Raw genomic sequence first — 21,363 nt, 5'->3', positions numbered from 1 at the left:
TGGGGACACTGGGGACATCATTGGGGACATCATTGGGGACACTGGGGACACTTTAGAGACATCACTGGGGACAGAAACTGAGCTCCTCCCACTGTCCCCTGATGTCCCCAACGGCGTCCTGCAGCACCTCAGTGCCACCAACTGACACCGAGACCTGGGGACAGCATTGGGGACATTGGGGACATCATTGGGGACATCATTGGGGACATTGGGGACACTTTAGAGACATCACTGGGGACACTGCCCCAAAAACACCCCAAATAACCCCAAAATACATTCAAAATAACCTCAAACCATTCCCAGAATATCTCCAAAATATAGCCAGGAAACACCCCCAAAATAACCCCATAACACCCCCCAAAAAAACCCCAAAACCCACCCAAAATAACCCTCAGACCCATTGAAAATATATCCAAAATATCCCCCCAAAAACAACCCCAAAATCCACCCAAAATATTTCCAAACTTCACCCAAAGTATCCCCAAAAACCTCCCAATCCCTCTCTGACCCCAAATCCCCCTAAACCCTGCTGACCATCAGACCACAACGTCCTGCAGGATCCCAAATCCCCCAAAAAGCCCCTAAAATTCTGCCCCCAAGTGCCCCAAAATCCCACCCAAACACCCCCAAAATTCCCAAAAAACCCCAAAACCGCACTGACCATCTGACGAGGATGTCCTGCAGGGTCACCCCCAGGGCGTGGCCCAGGTGTAAGGTCCCGGTGACATTGGGGGGTGGCAGCACCAGGCTCAGCACTGGGGTGTCACCTGCGGGCTGGGGGGGTGACAAGGGAATTTGGGGAGGGGGCTGACCCCCCCCAGGAGGTTTTTGGGGTAATTCAGGTGATTTTTGGGATCCCCCAGGGGATTTTTGGGGTAATTCGGGTGGTTTTGGGGTCATTTAGGTGTTTATTGGGTTCCCCCAGGGGATTTTTGGGGTCATTCAGGTGGTTTTTGGGGCCATTTGGGTGATTTTTAGGACACCCCAGGTGTTTTTTGGGGCAATTCAGGTGATTTTTGGGATGCCCCAGGTGTTTTTTAGATCCATTCAGGTGATTTTTGGGACCCCCAGATGCTTTTTGGGACCATTCAGGTGATTTTTGGGATCCCCCAGGTGTTTCTTGGGGTTATTCAGGTGGTTTTTGGGACCCCCAGGTGTTTTTTGAGGTCATTCAGGTGATTTTTGGCTCCCCCAGGTATGTTTTTGGACCCCCCCAGGTGATTTTTGACACCTCCCAGATAATTTTTAGCTCCCCCCAGGTGAGTTTGATCCCCCCAATTATTTTTTTGGACCACCCAGGTGATTTTTTGGGTCCTCCAGGATGGTTTTTGGGGTCCCAAGTGATCACTGAAGCCCTCAGGTGTGTTTTTGTTCCCCCCAGGCGTGTCTTTTACCTCTCCAGGTGTGTTTTTTGGCTCTCCAGGTGAATTTTTGACCTCCCCAGGTGATTTTCAGATTCCCCCAGGTGTGTTTTTGGTCCTCTCAGATGTATTTTTGACCTCCCCAGGTGATATTTTGGCTCCCCAGGTGTGTTTTTGGACTCCCCAGGCGTGTTTTTGTTCCCCTCAGATGGATTTTTGAACTCCCCAGGTGATTTTTTGGCTCCCCAGGTGTATTTTCAGATTCTCACAGATGTGTTTTTGGCTCCCCAAGTGTGTTTTTTGCTCCCCCAGGTGTGTTTTTGATCTCCCCAGGTGTGTTTTTGTTTCCCTCAGATACATTTTTGACCTCCCCAGGTGATTTTTTGGCTCCCCAAGTTAATTTTTGACCTCCCCAGATGAATTTTTGACCTCTCCAGGTGAATTTTTTACCTCCCCAGATGAATTTTTGCCTCCCCAGGTGTGTTTTTCCCCCTCACCTGCTCAGGTGGGCTGAAGATTCCACTTCTCTCCCACCACTGGTACCAAGCAGCCTCAACATACCTGGGGCTGTACTGGGGGGGCAGCGGAACCGACGTGGCTGTGACCCCAAAAATGTCACCTGGGGGGTGACACAGCCACCACCCCCTGGGGACACCCAAAAACCCCAAAAAATCCACCCCAAATCCATCAAAAACTCCAGAAATCCACCCAAAATCCAGTCAAGACCACCTAAAATCAACCCAAACCACCCCAACTCAACCCAAAGTCAACCCAAATCTATCCTAAATCAACCCAAATCTATGCAAAGTCAACCCAAATCCACCCAAACCTCCCCGAATTCCCCCAAACCTCCCCGAATTTCCTGCTCCATACCCTTTTTGCCGTCAGGCTCCAAGGGGTGCTGATATTCCACCTCTGCTTTGGGGGTCCAACCTTTGGGGAGAGGTCTGGGCTCCTGGGGAACCAGTATGGACCAGTATGAACCAGTAAAACTCGATATAGATTGATAAAACCATCACAAGTCAATTCAAAGCAGTACGAACCGGTCTGAACCAATGCTCTTCCCAACAAAACTCTATCCCAGTGTCACCCCCAGTGTCCCCAGCACCTCCCAGTGACCCCTAGACCATCTCCTAGTCCCTCCCAGTGTCCCCTCAGTGCCTCCCAGTATCCCCTTGGTGTCCCCCAGGCTGTCCCAATGCCTCCCAACCCCTCTCCCAGTCCCTCCCAGTAACCCCATAATGTCTCCCAGTGCCCTCCAGCCCTTCTCCCAGTCCTTCCCAGTCCCTCCTAGTCATTCCCAGTCCACCCCAGTGCTTCCACTTCCCTCCAGCCCCTCTCCCAGTCCTTCCCAGTGCCCTCCCAGTAACCCCATAATGTCTCCCAGTGCCCTTCAGCCCCTCTCCCAGTCTCTCCCAGTTCCCCACCTGCCCCGCCGCTTTCCCCTCAGCTCTCTCCCTCCTCAGCCGCTGCCGCTTCTCTCGCTGCTCGCGGCCGCGCAGCCTGGCGCGCTCGGGTTCATCCCACGCGGGGCTCTCCCCGGGAACGCTGGGGGTCCCCGGCGGGGGAATCGCGGAGCTGCAGGGCCGAATTTGGGCTCTGCGGCCGCCGGGAACCCCGAAAACCTTCGGGGCGCCGAGGGCGCCGCGCCTGAGGGAGGGCGCCGCCATCTTGGGGGGGGCGGCACCGTGAGGGCGGGAAGGGCGGGAACAGCATCACGTGATGGGAGCCAAGCCGGTGATTGGCTCGCGTGATGAGGGAAAGGCGGTTAAACCGGTGTCACGTGATCAAGGAAAGGGCGGGAATTGAGGATGTGGGCGTGGTTTGAGGGGAGGGGCGTGGCCATGCGCGAGGCAGGGCGGGAAAGGGGGCGTGGCCTCGGCAGCGGCGGCGTGGGGTGAGTTTTGGGGAAATTTGGGAGAATTTGGGGGATTTTGGGGGATTTGGGGGAATCGGGGGTGAGGGGCGATGGGGAGAGCTGGGGGGGGACAAATGAGGGGTTGGCGGTAAATGGGGAGATTTGGGGTAGTTTGGGGATTTTGGGGGAATTAGAGGATTTTGGGGTAATTATGGATTTTGGGGTAATTAGGGTAATTGGGGGGTTGAGGGCGAGGGGCAATTGGGGTGAATTCGGGGATAATTGAGGGGCTGGGGGCAATTTAGGAGTAAATGCAATTAGGCTCTGGGGGATAATTAGGGTTTGGGGTTTTAATGGGGAATATAAGAGTAATTAGGGCTGGGGGCAATTAGGTCTGGGGGTTTAATGGACAATACAGCAATAATTAGGGGCTGGGGGCAATTGGGGTCTGGGGGTTTAATGAAGAAGGAGTAGCAGTAATTAGGGCTGGGGCAATTAGGGATTGGGGCCTTTAATGAAGACTATAAGGGTAATTAGGAGTGGAGGGCAATTAGGGTCTGGGGTTTAAAGGAGAATATAGCAGCAATTACTGGGTGGGGCAATTTGGGGCCCTGGGGTTTAATGAAGATTATATGGGTAATTAGTGGTTGGGGGGCAATTAGGGTCTGGGGGTTTAATGAAGAATAAAGCAGCAATTAGGGTTTTGGGGGTTAATGGGGAATATAGGGCTAATTAGTGGTTGGGGGGCAATTAGGGTGTGGGGGTTTAATGAATATTATCCAGGTAATTAGGGGTTGGGGGGCAATAAGGGTTTGTGGGTTTAACGGAAGATATAGAAGTAATTAGGGTCTGGGGGCTTTAATGAAGAATATAGCAGTAATTAGGGGCTGAGGGGTAATTAGAATTTGGGGGTTTAACTGGAATATAGAGAAGTAATTAGGGGTTGGGGGCAATGATGGTAATTAGGGGGAAATGGGTGTGGCCCAGGTGAGCTGGGCGTGTCCCCAGGTGTGCCCAGGTGAGTTGGGTGTGTCCCCAGGTGAGCTAGGTGTGTCCCCAGGTGTCCCCAGGTGTCCCCAGGTGAGCTGGGTGTGTCCCCAGGTGAGCTGGGCGTGTCCCCAGGTGGGATGGAACAAGCCACGCCCCCGCCACGCCCCCCGGGCCGCGTGCAGCTGCAGTGTAAGAACCTGCAGGAGTTCCTGAGGGGGTTGAGCCCCCCGACCCTGGATCGGCTCTACGGGCACCCAGCTACCTGCCTGGCTGTGTTCAGGTGAGAAACCCTAAAATTTGTACCTCAAAAACCCCAAAATTACCTTCTGTGGGCACCCAGCCACCTGCCTGGCTGTGTTCAGGTGAGAAATCCTAAAAATATATCCTAAAATATCCCAAAATTACCTTCTATGGGCACTCAGCTACCTGTCTGGCCATGTTCAGGTGAGAAACCCCAAAAAATATCCTAAATTACCTTCTAAGGGCACCCTGCTACCTGCCTGGCTGTGCTCAGGTGAGAAATCCTAAAAATTGTACCAAAAATCCCCAAAAATCTACCCAAAATTACCTTCTATGGGCACCCTGCTACCTGCCTGGCTGTGTTCAGGTGAGAAATCCTAAAAATATATCCTAAATAACCCAAAATTACCTTCTATGGGCACCCAGCTACCTGCCTGGCCATGTTCAGGTGAGAAACCCCAAAAAATATCCTAAATTACCTTCTAAGGACACCCAGCTACCTGCCTGGCCGCGCTCAGGTGAGAAATCCCAAAAATTGTACCCAAAATTACCTTCTATGGGCACCCTGCTACCTGCCTGGCTGTGTTCAGGTGAGAAATCCTAAAAAAATTATCATAAATAATCCTAAAGTTACCTGTTATGGACATCCTGCCACCTGTCTGGCTGTGTTCAGGTGAGAAATCCCAAAATAATTGTCCTAAATAATCCTAAATTACCTTCTAAGGGCACCTTGCCACCTGCCTGGCTGTGTTCAGGTGAGAAATCCCAAAAATTGTACCCAAAATTACCATTTATGGGCACCCAGCTACCTGTCTGGCCGTGTTCAGGTGAGAAATCCCAAAAATTGTACCCAAAATTACCATTTATGGGCACCCAGCTACCTGTCTGGCCGTGTTCAGGTGAGAAATCCCAAAAATTCTATCCTAAATAATCCTAAATTATCTTCTATGGGCACCCTGCCATCTGCCTGGCTGTGTTCAGGTGAGAAATCCCAAAAAATATATCCTAAAATATCCCAAAATTACCTTCTCTGGACATCCAGCTACCTGCCTGGCTGCGTTCAGGTGAGAAATCCCAAAAATTGTACCCAAAATTACCTTCTCTGGGCACCCAGCCACCTGCCTGGCTGTGTTCAGGTGAGAAATCCTAAAAAAATTATCATAAATGATCCTAAAATTACCTGTTATGGACATCCTGCCACTTGTCTGGCTGTGTTCAGGTGAGAAATCCCAAAATAATTGTCCTAAATAATCCTAAATTATCTTCTAAGGGCACCCAGCTACCTGTCTGGCTGTGTTCAGGTGAGAAATCCTAAAAATTGTACCCAAAATCCCAAAATAACCAAAAATCCTCAACAAATCCACTCCAAATAACACCAAATACCCCAAAATCATAATAAAATCACCCCAAATAACCCTCACCATCCCAAAAAACCTCAATAATCCTAAAAAACTCCAATAATCCCAAAAAACCCTAATAATTTCTATTCCTAAACCAGGATTTGGGGCAATTTAGGATGGATTTGGGGTGGTTTTTGATGAATTTGGGGTGGTTTTTGGGGATGGGGTTTTTGGGGTGATTTTTAGGGTTTTTTGGGATCCCAAACCCCAAATTTCCCCACCAGGGAGCTCCTAGGTCTGGCCCAGGCCAGGATTTAGGATAATTTTGGATGAATTTTGGGTAGTTTTTGATGGATTTAGGGTGGATTTTGGGTGTTTTTTGGGGTCAGAGGTGGTTTTTAGGGTTTCTGGGGTGGTTTTTAGGGTTTTTTGGGATCCCAAACCCCAAATTTTCCCTCCAGGGAGCTGCCAGGGCTGGCCCAGGCTGGGATTTGGGGCAATTTCTGATGAGTTTGGGGTGGATTTTGATGATTTTTGAACCCAAACCCCAAAAAAAAAAAAACAAGGTGGTTTTTAGGGTTTTGGGGTGGTTTTTGGGTTTTTTGGGATCCCAAACCCCAAATTTTCCCTCCAGGGAGCTGCCAGGGCTGGCCCAGGCTGGGATTTGGGGCAATTTCTGATGAGTTTGGGGTGGATTTTGATGATTTTGGGGTGGTTTTTAGGGATGGGGTTTTTTTGGGGTGGTTTTTAGGGTTTTTGGGATCCCAAACCCCAAATTTCACCCCCAGGGAGTTCCCAGGGCTGGCCCAGGCTGGGATTTGGGGCAATTTCTGATCAATTTGGGGTGGATATTGATGAATTTTGGGTGGGTTTTGGGGTCAGAGGTGGTTTTTAGGGTTTCTGGGGTGGTTTTTAGGGTTTTTTGGATCCCAAACCCCAAATTTTCCCCCCCAGGGAGCTGCCAGGGCTGGCCCAGGCTGGGATTTGGGGCAATTTCTGATCAATTTGGGGCAGATTTTAATGAATTTAAGGGGTTTTTGCGGTCAGAGGTTTTTTTGGGGTGGTTTTTAGGGTTTTTTTGGATCCCAAACCCCAAATTTTCCCCCCCAGGGAGCTGCCAGGGCTGGCCCAGGCTGGGATTTGGGGCAATTTCTGATCAATTTGGGGTGGATTTTGATGAATTTTGGGTGGTTTTTGCGGTCAGAGGTTTTTTAACCAAACCCCAAACCCCCCAACCACCCCACAAACGTTTTTGGATCAACCTCTGCCTCAGCAGCTGTGGGATTGGGCAGGACACAGAGGTGGGAATTTGGGGAAATTTGGGGATTTTGGGGTTTTTGGAATTTTTGGGGTGTCCTGGGGTGGTTTTTAGGGTTTTTTGGGATCCCAAACCCCAAATTTCACCCCCCAGGGAGCTGCCAGACTGGGATTTGGGGCAGTTTTTGATGGATTTAAGGGGATTTTGGGGTGGTTTTTGGGGTCAGGGGTGGGTGGGTGTTTTTTGGGGTAGTTTTTGGGATGATTTTTAGGGTTTTTTGGGGTCCTAAACCCCAAATTTTGCCCCCCAGGGAGCTGCCAGGGCTGGCCCAGGCTGGAATCATGAGGATGCTGTTTTTGGATCAACCTCTGCCTCAGGCTGCTGTGGGGCTTTGGGTCAAAAAGGAGCACAGCAGGTGGGAATTTGGGGGAAATTTGGGGATTTTTGGGGTTTTTGGAATTTTTTGGGGTGTCCTGGGTGGATTTTGGGGAGTCCTGGGATGGTTTTGGGGTGGATTTGGGGTGGATTTTGGGGTCCCTGAGTGGTTTTTTCGAGGCTCTGGGTGAAAAAGGAGCACAGCAGGTGGGAATTTGGTGGAAATTTGGGGATTTTTGGGGTTTTTTGGGTGGATTTGGGGTTTTTTTGGTAGGTCCTGGGTGTTTTGGGGTGGATTTGGGTGGTTTTGGGGTGGATTTTGGTGTCCCTGAGTGATTTTTTTGAGGCTCTGGGTGAAAAAGGAGCACAGCAGGTGGAGAATTTGGGAGATTTTGGGGGAAATTTGGGGTTTTTGGGGGTGCTGGGTGGATTTGGGTGTGTTTTTTGTGGGGTTTTTGGTGGTTTTGGATCATTTTGGGGTTTTTTGGGGGTTTTTTTACCCCAGGATTTCACAGAGAGCCAGGAGGTGCAGCCTTGGGATATTTTTAGGGTTGTTTTGGGGGTTTTTTGGGGAATTTTTGGGGTTTTTCACCTCAGAATTTTCTTCCCCACATCCTCCTGGTTTTTTTTGTTGTAATCTTATCGTATTTTTGGGTTTTTTGTCATAGTTTTTGGGTATTTTGGGGTATTTTTATGGGGTTTTTTTGGTTTTGGGGTATTTTAATAGGTTTTTTTGGGGGATTTTGCGTTATTTTTGGGATTCTTTTAACCTAAATCCTACAGAGAGCTGGAGCAGAGCCAGGAGGTGCTGCCTTGGGATTTTTTTTTATTGTTTTGGGTTCTTTTGGGGAGGTTTTGGGTTATTTTTATGGGTTTTTTGGGGTATTTTTATGGTTTTTTTTGTTTTTTGGGGTATTTTAATGGGGTTTTTTGGGGTTTTGGGGTATTTTTAGGGTTTTTTATGATTTAAATCCCACAGAGAACTGGAGCAGAGCCAGGAGGTGCTGCTGGAGCTCCGAATTTGGCATCCCCACACCCTCCCTGGAGGTCTCCCCGGAGTTGCTCTTCACCCCAATTTCCGACAGAACCTCAGGGTGGCTCTGCTGGGGGGGTGAGTCTGGGCAGGGAAATTTGGGGGGATTTTGGGGAAAAATTTGGGGAAATTTTGGGAAAAAATGGGGGGAAATTTTGGGGAAAAATTGGAGGGAAATTTTGGGGAAAATTTGAGGAAAAAATTTCGGGAAAAATTTGGGGGAAATGGGGAAAAATTGGGGGAACTTTGGGGGAAATGGGGAAAATTTAGGGAAGCTTTGGGGAAATTTGGGGGAAATTTTGGGGAAAAATTGGGGAAATTTTGGGGGAAATTTAGGAAAAATTTGGGGGAATTTTGGAGGAAATTGGGGAAAATTTTGGGGGAAATTTGGGGAAATTTTGGGGGAAAGTGGGAGGAAAATGGGGAAAAATTTGGGGAAATTTTGGGGAAATTTAGGGAAATTTTGGGGAAAAATTGGGAAAAAATGGGTGGAAAATGGGGAGGGAAATTGGGGAAAATGAGGAAAAAATGGGGAAGAAATTGGGAGGAAATGGAGAAAAAATGGGAGAAAAATTGAGAAAAAAGGGAGAAACTGAGGGGAAAATTTGGGAAAAATGGGGAATTTGGGGAAAAATTGGGGGAAAATAGGGAGAGAATGAGGACGGAAAAAATGATGGTTTTTTGGGGAGTGTTTTTTTGGGGTTTTTTGGGTGGTTTTTGGGGTTTTTTGGGGTGGTTTTGGGGTTTTTTGGGTGGCTTTTGGGGTTTTTTGAGGTGGTTTTTGGGGTTTTTTGGGGTCCCAAGCCCCTCAGAAGCTCAGATTTTGGGGTTTTTTTAGGGGCAAAGCCTGGGTGGGAATTTTAGAAATGCCAAAATCTGAGATTACAACAAACACTCCAGGGACATTTCCCAAAACCTACCCAGAGGATTTTTGGGGTGGTTTTGGGGGATTTTGGGTGGTTTTTGGGTTTTTTGGAGATTTTTGGGGGTTTTTGGGGATTTTTGGGGTCCCAAGCCCCTCAGAACTCATTTTGGGTTTTTTTTTAGCAAAGCCTGGTCAAACACACCCCCACCCACAACACCCAACCCCCAAAAACCCAAAAAAGGGGAATTTTGGGGATTTTTGGGAAATTTTGGTGATTTTTTTGGGGATTTAGAATTTTTGGGGATTTTTAGGAATCCTTTTTATTTTTAGGAATCTTTGGGATTTTTAGGGCATCTTTGGGGACTTTTAGGGGATTTTTAGGATTTTTGGGGATTTCTTTGGATTGGGGATTTTAGGTTTTTATTTTTGGGTGGATTTTGAGAGAATTGGGGGGTTGGGGGTATTTTTTATTATTTTAGGAGGATTTTGGGGGAATTTTTGAAAATTTTTGGGGTTTCTGAGAGGGTTTAGGAGGGATTTTTAGGGGATTTGAGGATTTCTGTGGATTTTTGGGGGTTTTGGGGGGATTTGATGAAAATTTAGGGGGATTTTGAAGGATTTGGAGGAGAATTGTGTGGATTTGGGGAGGATTTTTTGCTATTTTGGGTGATTTTGGTGGTTTTGGGGTTGATTTTGGGATTTTTGGCACCCTGACCTCATTTCTAGGAAGTTTTGCACTTCACAGTGGGATATTTTGGGGGAATTTTTGTGGTTTTTGTGAAGATTTTTGTGGGTTTTGTGAGGAATTTTGGGGGTTTTGGGCTCCTAAAGAAACTGACCCAGATTTTTTGGGGGATTTTGGGGTTGATTTTGGGATTTTTGGGTTCCTGACCCCATTTCCAGGTGGTTCTCCCTTTCATGGTGGGAGGAATTTGGGGGAATTTTATGTTTTTTATGGGATTTTGGGGAGGATTTTGGGGGTTTTTTGGGGTCCCAAAGAAGCTAAACGCCTTTTTTTTTAATTTTGGGGTTGATTTGGGGATTTTTGGTTCCTGATCTCACTTCCAGGTGGTTTTCCATTTCATGGTGAGAAGAATTTGGGGGAATTTTTATAGATTTTCAAGGGATTTTTGTGGTTTTTGTGAGGATTTTGGGGAGGATTTGGGGTTTTTTTGGGTCCCAAAGATCCTGAACCCCATTTTTTTGGTGATTTTGGGATTTTTGGGTTCCTGATCCCATTTCCAGGTGGTTCTCCATTTCATGGTTGGCTCCCCAAGTGCTGCTGTGAGTCAGGATTTGGCACAGCTGCTGGTCCAGGCTGGGCTGATGAAGAGGTTTGGGGGAAATTTGGGGAATTTTGGGAATTTTGGGAGAATCTTGGGGGATTTGGAGGATTTTGGGGTTTCTGAGAGGCTTTTTGGGGAATTTTGGGGATTTTGGGGATCCCGAGGGGTTTGGAAAAGAAATGGAAAAATTTGGGATTTTTGGGAATTTGGGAAGAATTTCAAAGAATTTGGGGGATTTTAAAGGATTTGGGGGGGAATTTTGGGGGATATTGGTGAGTTTGGAGGGGATTTGGGGAGGATTTTGGGGGATTTGGGAAGAATTTCAAAGAATTTGGGAGGATTTTGGGGGAAATTTGGGGGATTTTGGGGCATCTTGGGGAGGTTTGGAGGAGATTTGGGAGCATTTAAGGGAGATTTGGGGTGGATTTAGGAGGAATTTTGTGGGAATTTGGGGTAATTTTGGGTTTCCTGATTTTTGGGGTGATTTTTAACTCTTTCTCCCCAAATTTTGGGGTCCCAGTGAGGGTAAGGAGCTCCATTTCATCCTTTTTTTGGTGAAAAATTGGATTTTTTTTGGGTTTTTGGGGCAAAATTAGTGGGAATTTTGTGGGTTTTGGTGGGAATTTTTTGGGATTTTTGTGGGAATCTGTGGGAATTTTGGGGTTCCTGATTTTGGGGTGGTTTTTGACTCTTTTCTCCCCAAATTTTGGGGTCCCAGTGAGGGAGGGGAAGCTCCCTGCATCACCTCTGCAGGGTTTCAGTTCCTCCTGCTCGACACTCCAGCTCAGCTTTGGTTCTTCATCCTGCAGTATCTGCGAGGGGCTGAGGTGAGAGAGAAAAATACTCTAAAATATATTGAAATATCCCCAAAAAATATCCCCAAAAAATATCCTAAGATCCTCCAAAAAATCCCCCAAAATCTCCCCAAAAAATTGCAAAAAAATCTTTTAAAAATCCCTTAAAAGTCGGCAAAAAATCCCACAAAATCCCTTAAAAATCACAATATAATGCCCTAAAAAATCCACTAAAAATCCCATTAAAAATTGCAATAAAATCACCTAAAAATCCCCCAAAATCAGCTAAAGTATTCCCCAAAAATCCCCTAAAAAATCGCAACATAATCCCCTAAAAATAAAAAAAAAGATTCCCTAAAAAATTGCAAAAAAAAATCCCTAAAAATCCCCCAAAATAAAGAAAAAAAATCTCCCAAAAAATCCCCTACAAAAATGCAAAAAAAAAAAAAAATTCTCCTAAAAATCCCAATAAGAGTCCCCTAAAAATCTGCAAAAAATCTCTTAAAAATAAAAAAAAATCCTCTAAAAAATCCATAAATTTTTTTTTTTAAATCCCCTTAAAAATAATTTTTAAATAATTTCTAAAAAATCTCCTAAAAAGTCCAAAAAAATCCCCAAAAATTCCCCAAATTCCCCTCCAGGCACGAGGAATGGATTTGGTGGAGATTTTGTCCTTCTTGTTCCAGTTGAGCTTCTCTACCCTGGGCAAGGTGGGACTGGGATGGACTGGGAATGGATTGGGAAGTTACTGGGAGGGACTGGGATGAACAGGGATGGACTGGGAGGGACTGGGATGGACTGGGAGGGAACTGGGAATGGATTGGGATGGACTGGGATGGACTGGGAGGAACTGGGAATGGACTGGGAGGGACTGGGGATGGACTGGGAAGTTACTGGGAGGGACTGGGATGAACTGGGATGGACTGGGAGGTTACTGGGAGGGACTGGGAGGTTACTGGTGTGAACTGGGAGCGTTCCAGGACTATTCTGTGGATGGCTGGTTTTACTGGAATGAACTGGGAAGTGACTGTGGGATTACTGGGAGGTCACTGGGAGTTACTGGGAGGTTACTGGTTTGAACTGGTTTGAACTGGGAGGTTCCAAAACTACTCCAGGGAGGGCTGGGGTTACTGGGATGAACTGGGAAGTGACTGGGAGATTACTGGGAGTTACTGGGATGTTACTGGGGAGGTTCCTGGGTCGTTATTGGCCCAAACTGGTGTGAACTGGGCTGAACTGGTCTAGGACTACTCCGTGGAAGGCATGAGTGACTCCCTGCTGACCTTCCTGCAGCACCTGCGGGAGTTTGGACTGGTGTTCCAGAGGAAGGTGAACTGGGAGCACTGGGAGGGACTGGGAATGGACTGGGAGGGACTGGGAATGGACTGGGAGGGAAAATCATGGCAGTTTTAGGGTGAAAAATGGGGATTTTGGGGTGAAAAATGGGGATTTGGGGAGAAAAGGGGAACTGGGATGGACTGGGAGGGACTGGGAAGTCATTCCCTGACCCAGTGTGGCCTTGGGGACATTCCTGGGTGACCTTGGGGACACTGCTGAGAGTTTTGGGGACCACTGAGTGTCCTGAGTGTGACATTGGGGACATCCTTGATTCCTTTGGGGACCCTGGGGACATCATTGAGGACATCTGTGTAACCTTGGGGACATCAGGGACATGGGGGACATCTCTGTGTGACCTTGGGGACCTTGGTGACAGCCTGGTGTGACCCTGTGTGACCTTGGGGACATCAATGGGGACACCTCTGTAACCTTGGGGCCATCAGGGACATTGGGGACACCTTTGTGTGACCTTGGGGACATCCTGTGCCCCCTGGTGACACCTCTGTCCCCAGCGGAAGTCCCGGCGGTTCTACCCCACCCGCCTGGCCATCGCCCTGGCCTCGGGGACAGCAGGGACAGCTGGGGGGACATCGCTGGGGACACTGGGGACATCGGGGACAGAGCCTGACAGCCACGGCTTCGTCCTGGTGGAGACAAACTATCGCATCTACGCCTACACAGGTGACAGTGGGGACAGCCTGGGGACAGTGGGGACAGTGTGGGGACACCATGGGGACACCATGGGGACAGTGGGGACAGCCCTGGAACACCCCCTGTCACCTCCCTGTCATTCTGTCATCTGTTACCCCCTGGGACACCCTTTGTCATCTCTTGTCACTCTCTGTCCTCCACGCCACCTCCTTGTCACCCTCATTGTCACTCTTGGTCCCCTCAATGTCCTTGTATTCAAATGTCCCCCATCCCCTTAATGTCCCCAATGTCCCTAATCCCCTCAATGTCCCCATTAATGTCCCCAATGTCCCAAATATCCCCAATGTGTCCCAAATCCCCTCAATGTCCCCATTAATGTCTCTAATGTCCCAAATGTCCCCAATGTGTTCCCAATCCCCTCCATATCCCCAATCCCCCCAATGTCCTCGCTGTCCCCACTGATGTCCCCAGTGTCCCCACTGTCCCCAGACTCGGAGCTGCAGGTGGCACTCATCGCTCTCTTCTCGGAGCTCCTCTATCGATTCCCCAACCTCGTGGTGGCCCAGGTGACAAGGGACAGCGTGCAGGCAGCCATTGCCAACGGGATCACCGCTGACCAGGTGACACTGGGGACATCAATGGGGACACTGAGGGGACATGGGTGACCCCCAGTGACATCTCTCTTCCCCCCCAGATCATTCACTTCCTGCGCACTCGAGCTCATCCTGTGATGGCCAAACAGGTGAGAGACCCCAAATCCATCAGGGGACATTGTCCCCAATGTCCCCAAACTGTCCCCAGTGTCCCCAAACTGTCCCCTCTGTCACAGACCCCAGTGCTGCCCCCAACCATCACTGACCAGATCAGGCTCTGGGAGCTCGAGAGAGACCGACTGCGCTTCTCCGATGGTGAGTGTCCCCAGAGTGTCCCCAAAGTGTCACCAAAGTGTCACCAAAGTGGCCCCAAGGTGTCCTCAGGGTGGCCCTTAAGTGTCACCAAAGTATCCACAAGGTGTCCCCAAAGTGTCCGCTAGGTGTCGCCAGAGTGTCACCAAAGTGTTCTTAGGGTGTCCCTAAAGTGTCCCCAAGGTGTCACCAAAGTGTCCCCAAAGGTGTCCTTAGAGTCTCCCCAGAGTGTCCTCAGGGGGGCCCCAAAGTGTCACCAGAGTGTCCCCGATGTGGCTCTAAAGTGTCCCCAGGGTGTCCACAAGGTGTCCCCAGTATGGCCCTAAAGTGTCCCCAAGGGGGAGGTGACACCCAGGCCGTGTCCCCAAGTGGATCCTGAAATCTGGGATCCCAAAGCCCTGAAATTTGGGATTCCAGGCACCCCAAAATTTGGGATAGTCCCCAAAAACAGGGAGGTGACACCCCAAAAGGGGAAGGTGACACCCTGGGGATGTCCCCAAGGGGGGAGGTGACACCCTGACCTGTCCCTGACCCCAAATCCTCTCCCCAGGTGTTCTGTACAACCAGTTCCTGTCCCAGGTGGATTTCGAGGTCCTGCGGGATCACGCCAGGAATTTGGGGGTGTTGGTGTTCGAGAACCCCGGGAGGCGCCTCATGGTGGTCACTCCTGCTGGTCACCCCGACGTCAAACGCTTCTGGAAACGGCAGAAACACAACGGCTGACCCCAAAAACCCCAAAATCCCAAAAATCCCGGAGTTTGGGAGCCTAAAATCCCCAAAATTGCAGAGTTTGGGGTTCTAAAATCTGCAAAAAACTTGAGATTTGGGGTCCCAAAACCCCCAACTTCGGGGTCTCCTCATGGTGGTCACTCCTGCTGGTCACCCCGACATCAAACGCTTCTGGAAACGGCAGAAACACAAGAGCTGACCCCAAAAACCTTAAAATCCCAAAAATCCCAGAGTTTTGGGTCCTAAAATCACCAAAATCTCGAGATTTGGAGTCCCAAAATCCCCAGACTTTGGGGTCTCCTCATGGTGGTCACTCCTGCTGGTCACCCCGATGTCAAACACTTCTGGAAGCAACAGAAACACAACGGCTGACCCTGAAAATCTCCCAAAATCCCAAAAATCGTGGAGTTTGGGAGCCTAAAGTCACCAAAATCATGGAGTTTGGGGTCCTAAAATCTGCAAAAATCTCGAGATTTGGGGTTCCAAAACCCTCAAACTTTAGCGGTCTCCTCGTGGTGGTCACTCCTGCTGGCCACCCCGACGTCAAACACTTCTGGAAATGGCAGAAACACAACGGCTGACCCCAAAAACCCCAAATCCAAAAAATCCCGGAGTTTGGGGTCCTAAAATTGCCAAAATCCTGACATTTGGGGTCCCAATTTCACCAAAATCTCAAGATTTGGGGTCCCAAAACCCCCAGACTTTGGGGTCCTTGGGGCTCCCCGACATCAAACGCTTCTGGAAGCGACAGAAACACAACGGCTGACCCCGAAAACCCAAAAATCCTGCAGTTTGGGATCCCAAAATCATCAAAATCCTTAAATTTGGGGTCCCAAAACCCCTGAACTTTGCTCCCCAAAATTTGGGGTCCCAAAACCCCCTAATCCTTTGAAAAAAAAACCTGGGTTTTGCTTAAACCTGAGGTGTCATGAGGGGGAAAAATCTGAGGGTTTCTTTTGGAAATTTAGGATTTTTGGACGTTTTCTTTTTCAAGAAAAAAACAGATTGGGGGTGTGGAATTTTTTTATAATAAAAACTATGTTTTGAGAAAAAAACAAATTGAAGTTTTGGGAAGAAAATGGGGAATTCTGGAGAGAAAAGATGATTTTTGGAGTGAGGGGATTGGGATTTGGCAGCGGTGAAGGGGGTGGATCAGATTCTCCATTCCAAGGGAGGTTCCCAGAATAAAAGGTGAAAAATGGGATTTCTCCCCAAAATTCCGGGTTGGGCTCCAGCCAGGGCTCCATCCTGGACTCACCCGTTGCGGTTTCTCAACCTCCTGCCCAGCCCGGGACATTCTAGACCTTCTTTCCTCTCCCGACATTTTGAGGAAAGATCTGGAAGCTTCGCTCCCCTCACGGACCCTTTTATACCCCACATAAAGCCCGCCTCTCACCCCCATTGGTTGATTTTCCCGCCCAAAGCCCACCACTCGTTTTGATTGGCCGATTCTCCCGTCACTCCTCATTCTCACTCCCTGATTGGCCAGAGCGGCTCTGAGGGGCGATCCCGCCTCATCCCCTCAGCGCTGCGATGTCTCCGCTCCTGACGCGACCCCAATTGCGGTGCGGATTTTGCGGCTTTTATCTCCTACATTATTTTATTTCTTTTGCATTAAATGTTTCTCCATCCCCTCCACTGTCCCTCGTGTCCTCTCAGCACCGGCAGCCCCGCGAGGGCTTCAGCTGGGCTGGCAGAGAGGAGCTGCTGGGAGCTCCCAAATCAGTTTGGTTCGGTTCGTTCTGAGGAAAAATTATTTTTGAGGCTCTTCACCTGTGGAGAGATCCTCCTTTCTCTCTCTCTTCCCCTCCCCTTGGCACTGCTGGGTTGTGCTTCAATCTGCCTCCCTGAAGGAGATGAGGAAGATTCTGGAAGATTCCAGTCCCTCTGCTCAGGTGAGCTCAGGCTGCAAGGAGGGAGGAATTTCCCACGAAAAACAACATTCCCAATTCTAGAATCATTTGTTTTTTTCACGATCAGCCTCCCCAAAGACCTGAAAAAGCTGCCCCAGTGCAGCCTTGTGATGTTTCACACTGCTGACCACAAGAGACGCCTTTGCTCTCAGGGGGGACAGCGACCACCAGCGCCTCAAGGCCATTTATGGGGTGGAAAAAGAGCTTTGGGTGATGTTTGTCTCAGGAGGGACGGAAATCGGGGGGGTCAGGGCGGAGGAGCTGCGGAAATGGGGCTCTGGCTTGGCTGGGTGCTCGCTGCAGAGTGTAAAAATCACCTCAGCCAGGCCATTTTTCTCTTAAATGGGGATAAAGTGGTGGTTTTGAGGTGTTTCAGGAGGTCCTTGGGGGGTTCTCAGCCCCTCAGAGAGGAGCAAAGCTCCTAAATGCACCATCAGCGATGGTGCCTCACACTTTTATACCTTTAATTCCTGTAATTTTGGGTTGTTTTCTACCTTTTCTGCCTCCAACAAATCCAGTCCCATCCTGGTTTCCAAAGGGAGCAGCTGACTGTCTCATGGAAGTGATCTAAAAACAAGAAATTAGTGAAAAACTGATTTTCTGAGCTCTTGGGAACATTTTCCATCCTTTTCCCCTGAAAGGGAACCTCATTTCCAAATGGTCACTCTGTTTTTTGGGATTCAAACTCCAGGAAAGACTTTGAGGGAGAAAATCGGGAAAATTCCTTTATGGAAAGGGTTGTCCAGGTGGAAATTCCCCATCCCTGGGGGCATTGAAGAGCCCTGAGTTTGTGGCACTTGGGGACACTCAGGGGTGACTTTGGCACTGCTGAACCCCAAGAATTTTAACATTTTCCAACCTCAACAATCCCACCATTCCCTCAGAACCACCCGATTTTTTCTTCCCCACCTTAAATCAGCACATTGGACAGAGGGGGAAAAGCTGAAGCCGCCGCTTCGCTCAACCCGAATTTTAAGTTAGTTCAGCTTTTTTTATTGTTAAAATCACGCAGTTTGGGCGATTTTTAATGCTCGGAAAAGCCGCGGTAGGATTTCTGCCACCACACTCTCCTCGATCCCCTCGGGAGGAACAATTTCTCCCCAATTCCTGCCCGGCTGGGAGGCGGAGGATGTGGCAGGTTTCGCTTTTGCCCGGGGCCGGGCTCTGGGGGTGGCTCCGCTCAGCTCCCCCCGCCCGGGGCCGGGCTGGGCAGGGCTAGCGACCCCCGGCAGGCTCCGGCCAGCTCGGCCAGGGCCAGCCGGAGCTGCCGCCGGTGCCACCATGGCCACCGAGATCGTTTATGCCGACCTGGAGCTGGGGCTGGAGCAGCGCTGCGGGGGGAGGCTGCAGCCCGCCGAGCCGGGCTGTGAGTGCGGATTTGGGGGGTTTTGGGGGGATTTGGGGAGGATTTGGTTGTGAAAAGTCGCGGGTGGTGCAGGAGGGGAAGGGCTGGGGGTGGGATCAGATCTCGGGGAGATTTGGGATCAGATCTCGGTGTGGTTTGGGATCAGATCTCAGTGAGATTTGGCATCAGATATTGGTGGGATTTGGGATCAAATCTCGGTGCTGTTTGGGATTAGATCTCGGTGAGATTTGGGGTTGAATTTCTTGGATGCGCCGGGCACTGCTTCGCTCCGCGACGCAATTAAACGGGGCTAATTCCTTAATTAATTCCTCCATTGAGATTCCTTCCCGGGGAATTCCTCCTCGGGATTCCCTCCCTCGGGATTCCTCCTCCGGAAATCCTACCCGGGATCCTCCCAGGGATTTTTCCGCCTGGGATTTCTCCCCTGGGATTCCCTCCCTCGGGATTCCTCCTCCGGAAATCCTACCCCGGATCCTCCCAGGGACTTTTCCGCCTGGGATTTCTCCCCCGGGGATTTCTCCCGGAATTTCTCCCCCAGGATTTCTCCCGGGATTTCTCCCCCAGGAATTCTTCCCTCCGGCATCTTCCCGCTGCGATTCACCCCGTGGCATTCCTCCCCAAGCATCTTTCCCCGGAATTTCTCCTCCGAGAATCTCTGGGATTCCTCTCCAGGTTTCCTCCCCTGGGAATTCCTCCCGGGTTTCCTCCCCCAGTGCCCCGGGAATCCCAGAGTGTGACACCATGCGACCTGCTGTCCCCTCTGTCCCCTGCAGCTCCAGGCTGTCCTCGGTGGCACCGCGTGGCGCTCGGGGCTGGCTGGACCGGGAATGTCCTGCTGGGAGTGGCCGTGGTGGCTCTGGGCTGCTCGTGTGAGTGTGGGGAGGGGACAGGGGGGACACGGGGGGACACGGGGACAGCCTGACAGCAGGGAGGTGACCCGGGGGGTTGTGTGGCCATGGGGAAAATGTCTCGGGTGGGTCGGACAGCCCCGGGCTGAACTCGGGCTCACCCAGAGCCACCATTCCAGCAGCCCCGTGCCCAGCTGGTGGCACATGGCTGTTGTCACCCCCAGCACCCCCAAACCCCCCCGGGCAGGCGGCAGGGAGACCCCGATGGCTGCTGGATGTCGGGGAGACCCCCAGAGGGGCAGGGCTGGGGGAAACCCCCCCAAACCCAGGGCTGCCAGCTGTGCCCGTGTGGGGCAGGGGGTGCTGAGCAGCTCCTCAGCCTGGCCTCAGAGCCTCGGCGCTGCACGAGGGGGACAGAGGCTCTGCAGCTCTCGGAGGTGGCACCAGAGCCGCGGTGACACCTCGAGGGGCCACATCCTGTCACCGGCACGAAGCCACCGTGGGTGGGGACAGCTCTGAGCAGGGGGAGCTCAGGGCTGCACAGTTTGGGGCTGGCAAGGTGCTGTCACTGCTCAGCTCTCTTTCCTTCCTCTGCAGCTCTGCTCAGGCAGCCAGAGTGCTCGGGAAGCTGCAAAATCGGGAATGGGAATGTTGGGGACATCAATGAAACCCCGAAGAATGTCGTCCAGGAGCTCAGGGATGTTTTCTGCACGTCACAACCACCGGGTAACAACTTTCCCAAAAACTTCCCCAAAATCTCGTGGCACACCCAGATCGGAGCCCCAAGGGCAGCTCAGGGTGTCTCCGGGGAGCAAATGGAAATGAAACAAACGGGAATGAAACAAATGAATCAAATGGGAGGGAAACACTGGCACTTCCCTGGGTCTGCAGTGGGGATTTGGTGATTTCACCCAGATCTGATCCTGTTTTCCAGCGAATCAGGGATGCAGGATTTGCCCCCAGGGCTGGAGACTGGAAAAGACCAAGTGCTACTGGAATTCCACTGAACAGAACCCTTGGAACAAGAGCCAGGAGGAGTGCAAAGGTCGAGGGGCAACGCTGCTGGTCCTGCAGGATCAGGAGGAGCTGGTGAGGGAATGATGGGGTTGGGAATGTGGGATGGACTGGAGGGTTGGTGGCACCACGGGAAGGGTGAGGTGGATCCCAAAATCCCAGGATCAGCTCCCTCCCCGTGTCACCCCCAGGTGCCTCTGAGGGACACAATGGGTCTCAGTCCTGGGATGAGCACAGAGCCCATTTTGGGGTGACAATCCATTGGCCATCAGGGTCACCATTTGTCCTTCCACCAGGAATTCCTCAATGACACCCTGCAGAAACGCGGCTTCTGGGTTGGGCTCTGGGTGCCTGAAGCTGGGAAAGGCTGGACATGGCTGAATGGCTCCAGCCTGGACAGAGACCGGTGAGCATCAGGGGCCAAGGAAAGCACCCCAATGTCCCCTGAGGGACCCCCGGGGTGACCCAGGCTATCTCCTGCACCCACAGGTTCCAGGTGGATCCCGGGGAGCAACCTGGAGATTGTGGGGAGATGAGAGGCACCAGAATCATCCCTCAGAACTGCAGCTTGCAATTGCAGTGGATCTGCCAGAGAGAAGCCACCAAACTCTGAGCTGGAGCTGGAGAGACACTAGGGGGAGATGTGGGAGCTGGGCTGGAACACGAAATTTACTGTCACTTTTTTACTGGAATAAAATTACAACATTTACTCCAACAGTAAATTCGGGATTCCTCGGCTGTTGTGATCAGCATGCTCCAGACTTGCTGTGGGTTTTCTGCTGCTGTGAGGTTTTTCTCCAGGAGAAAAGTCCGAGAGACCCTGGGAGGGAAATGGGAGGACATTGACCCTCCTGGGGTCAGTGAGGTCAGAAAGGTCTGAGTGCCCCGGGAGAGTCAAACGAGAACTGTGCTCTCCTGAAGTTAAAGAGCTGCAAATGCTGATCCTCCTCCCCATAACAGCTGACAGAACCCGCAGGCAGTGCTGGTGGTGAACTCTGATCGCTCCGATCTGCTCCGGCAGAGCCCAAAGCTCTGCTCTGCCCAAATTCCCCTCCAGCACTTCCCCCGCGCCTCTGGCTCCATCCAGTGGCGCCGATGTCCCCAAGTCCCCAAACCTGGTTAAATTAGCTCAAATTCAGGTGGGAATGCCCAGTGCCTCCGCCAGAGGGAGGAATTTCACAAGGGAATGAGGGAATCCT

At 50.6% G+C, this 21,363-nt stretch overlaps 3 protein-coding genes across 4 annotated transcripts; 2 read left to right on the top strand and 1 right to left on the bottom strand.

Moving 5' to 3' along the window:
* Positions 1-657: 657 nt before the first annotated feature.
* LOC146423291 (valine--tRNA ligase, mitochondrial-like) lies at positions 658-3,055 on the bottom strand (the record flags this gene model as incomplete). The annotated part of the gene is made up of 4 exons (XM_085044935.1): positions 2,789-3,055; positions 2,235-2,316; positions 1,859-1,959; positions 658-774 (listed from the first exon to the last, which is right to left on the bottom strand). Coding segments are annotated over exons 1-4 (543 nt in total), but the record flags the coding sequence as incomplete, so codon positions are not given.
* A 1,092-nt stretch (positions 3,056-4,147) lies between these two features.
* Positions 4,148-16,008, top strand: LOC146423290 (general transcription factor IIH subunit 4-like). Its single transcript, XM_085044934.1, has 15 exons — positions 4,148-4,237; positions 4,342-4,489; positions 7,358-7,462; positions 8,402-8,533; positions 9,294-9,306; positions 10,566-10,654; positions 11,325-11,433; positions 12,042-12,110; positions 12,646-12,729; positions 13,251-13,419; positions 13,879-14,009; positions 14,084-14,131; positions 14,219-14,297; positions 14,845-15,082; positions 15,116-16,008. Exons 1-14 carry the CDS (start codon positions 4,192-4,194, stop codon positions 15,015-15,017), a joined length of 1,395 nt encoding a protein of 464 aa, XP_084901060.1. The 5' UTR covers positions 4,148-4,191; the 3' UTR covers positions 15,018-15,082; positions 15,116-16,008.
* A 633-nt stretch (positions 16,009-16,641) lies between these two features.
* On the top strand, positions 16,642-20,893 carry LOC146423289 (killer cell lectin-like receptor subfamily B member 1B allele C). 2 transcript variants are annotated; one of them, XM_085044926.1, is made up of 6 exons: positions 16,642-16,918; positions 19,076-19,171; positions 19,748-19,876; positions 20,085-20,239; positions 20,461-20,570; positions 20,654-20,893. In XM_085044926.1, exons 1-6 carry the CDS (start codon positions 16,642-16,644, stop codon positions 20,775-20,777), a joined length of 891 nt encoding a protein of 296 aa, XP_084901052.1. In that variant the 3' UTR covers positions 20,778-20,893. The 2 variants fall into 2 exon arrangements, with proteins under 2 accessions (XP_084901052.1, XP_084901053.1); XM_085044927.1 differs by lacking the exon at positions 16,642-16,918 and adding an exon at positions 17,628-18,302.
* Positions 20,894-21,363: the final 470 nt, after the last annotated feature.

Source organism: Lichenostomus cassidix, unplaced genomic scaffold (genome assembly GCF_008360975.1).
Source record: "Lichenostomus cassidix isolate B80296 unplaced genomic scaffold, HeHo_3.0 HiC_scaffold_863, whole genome shotgun sequence".
NCBI lineage: Eukaryota > Metazoa > Chordata > Aves > Passeriformes > Meliphagidae > Lichenostomus > Lichenostomus cassidix.
Note: the sequence above shows the minus strand (reverse complement) of the source record. Positions and strands in the feature narration are given on the sequence as shown.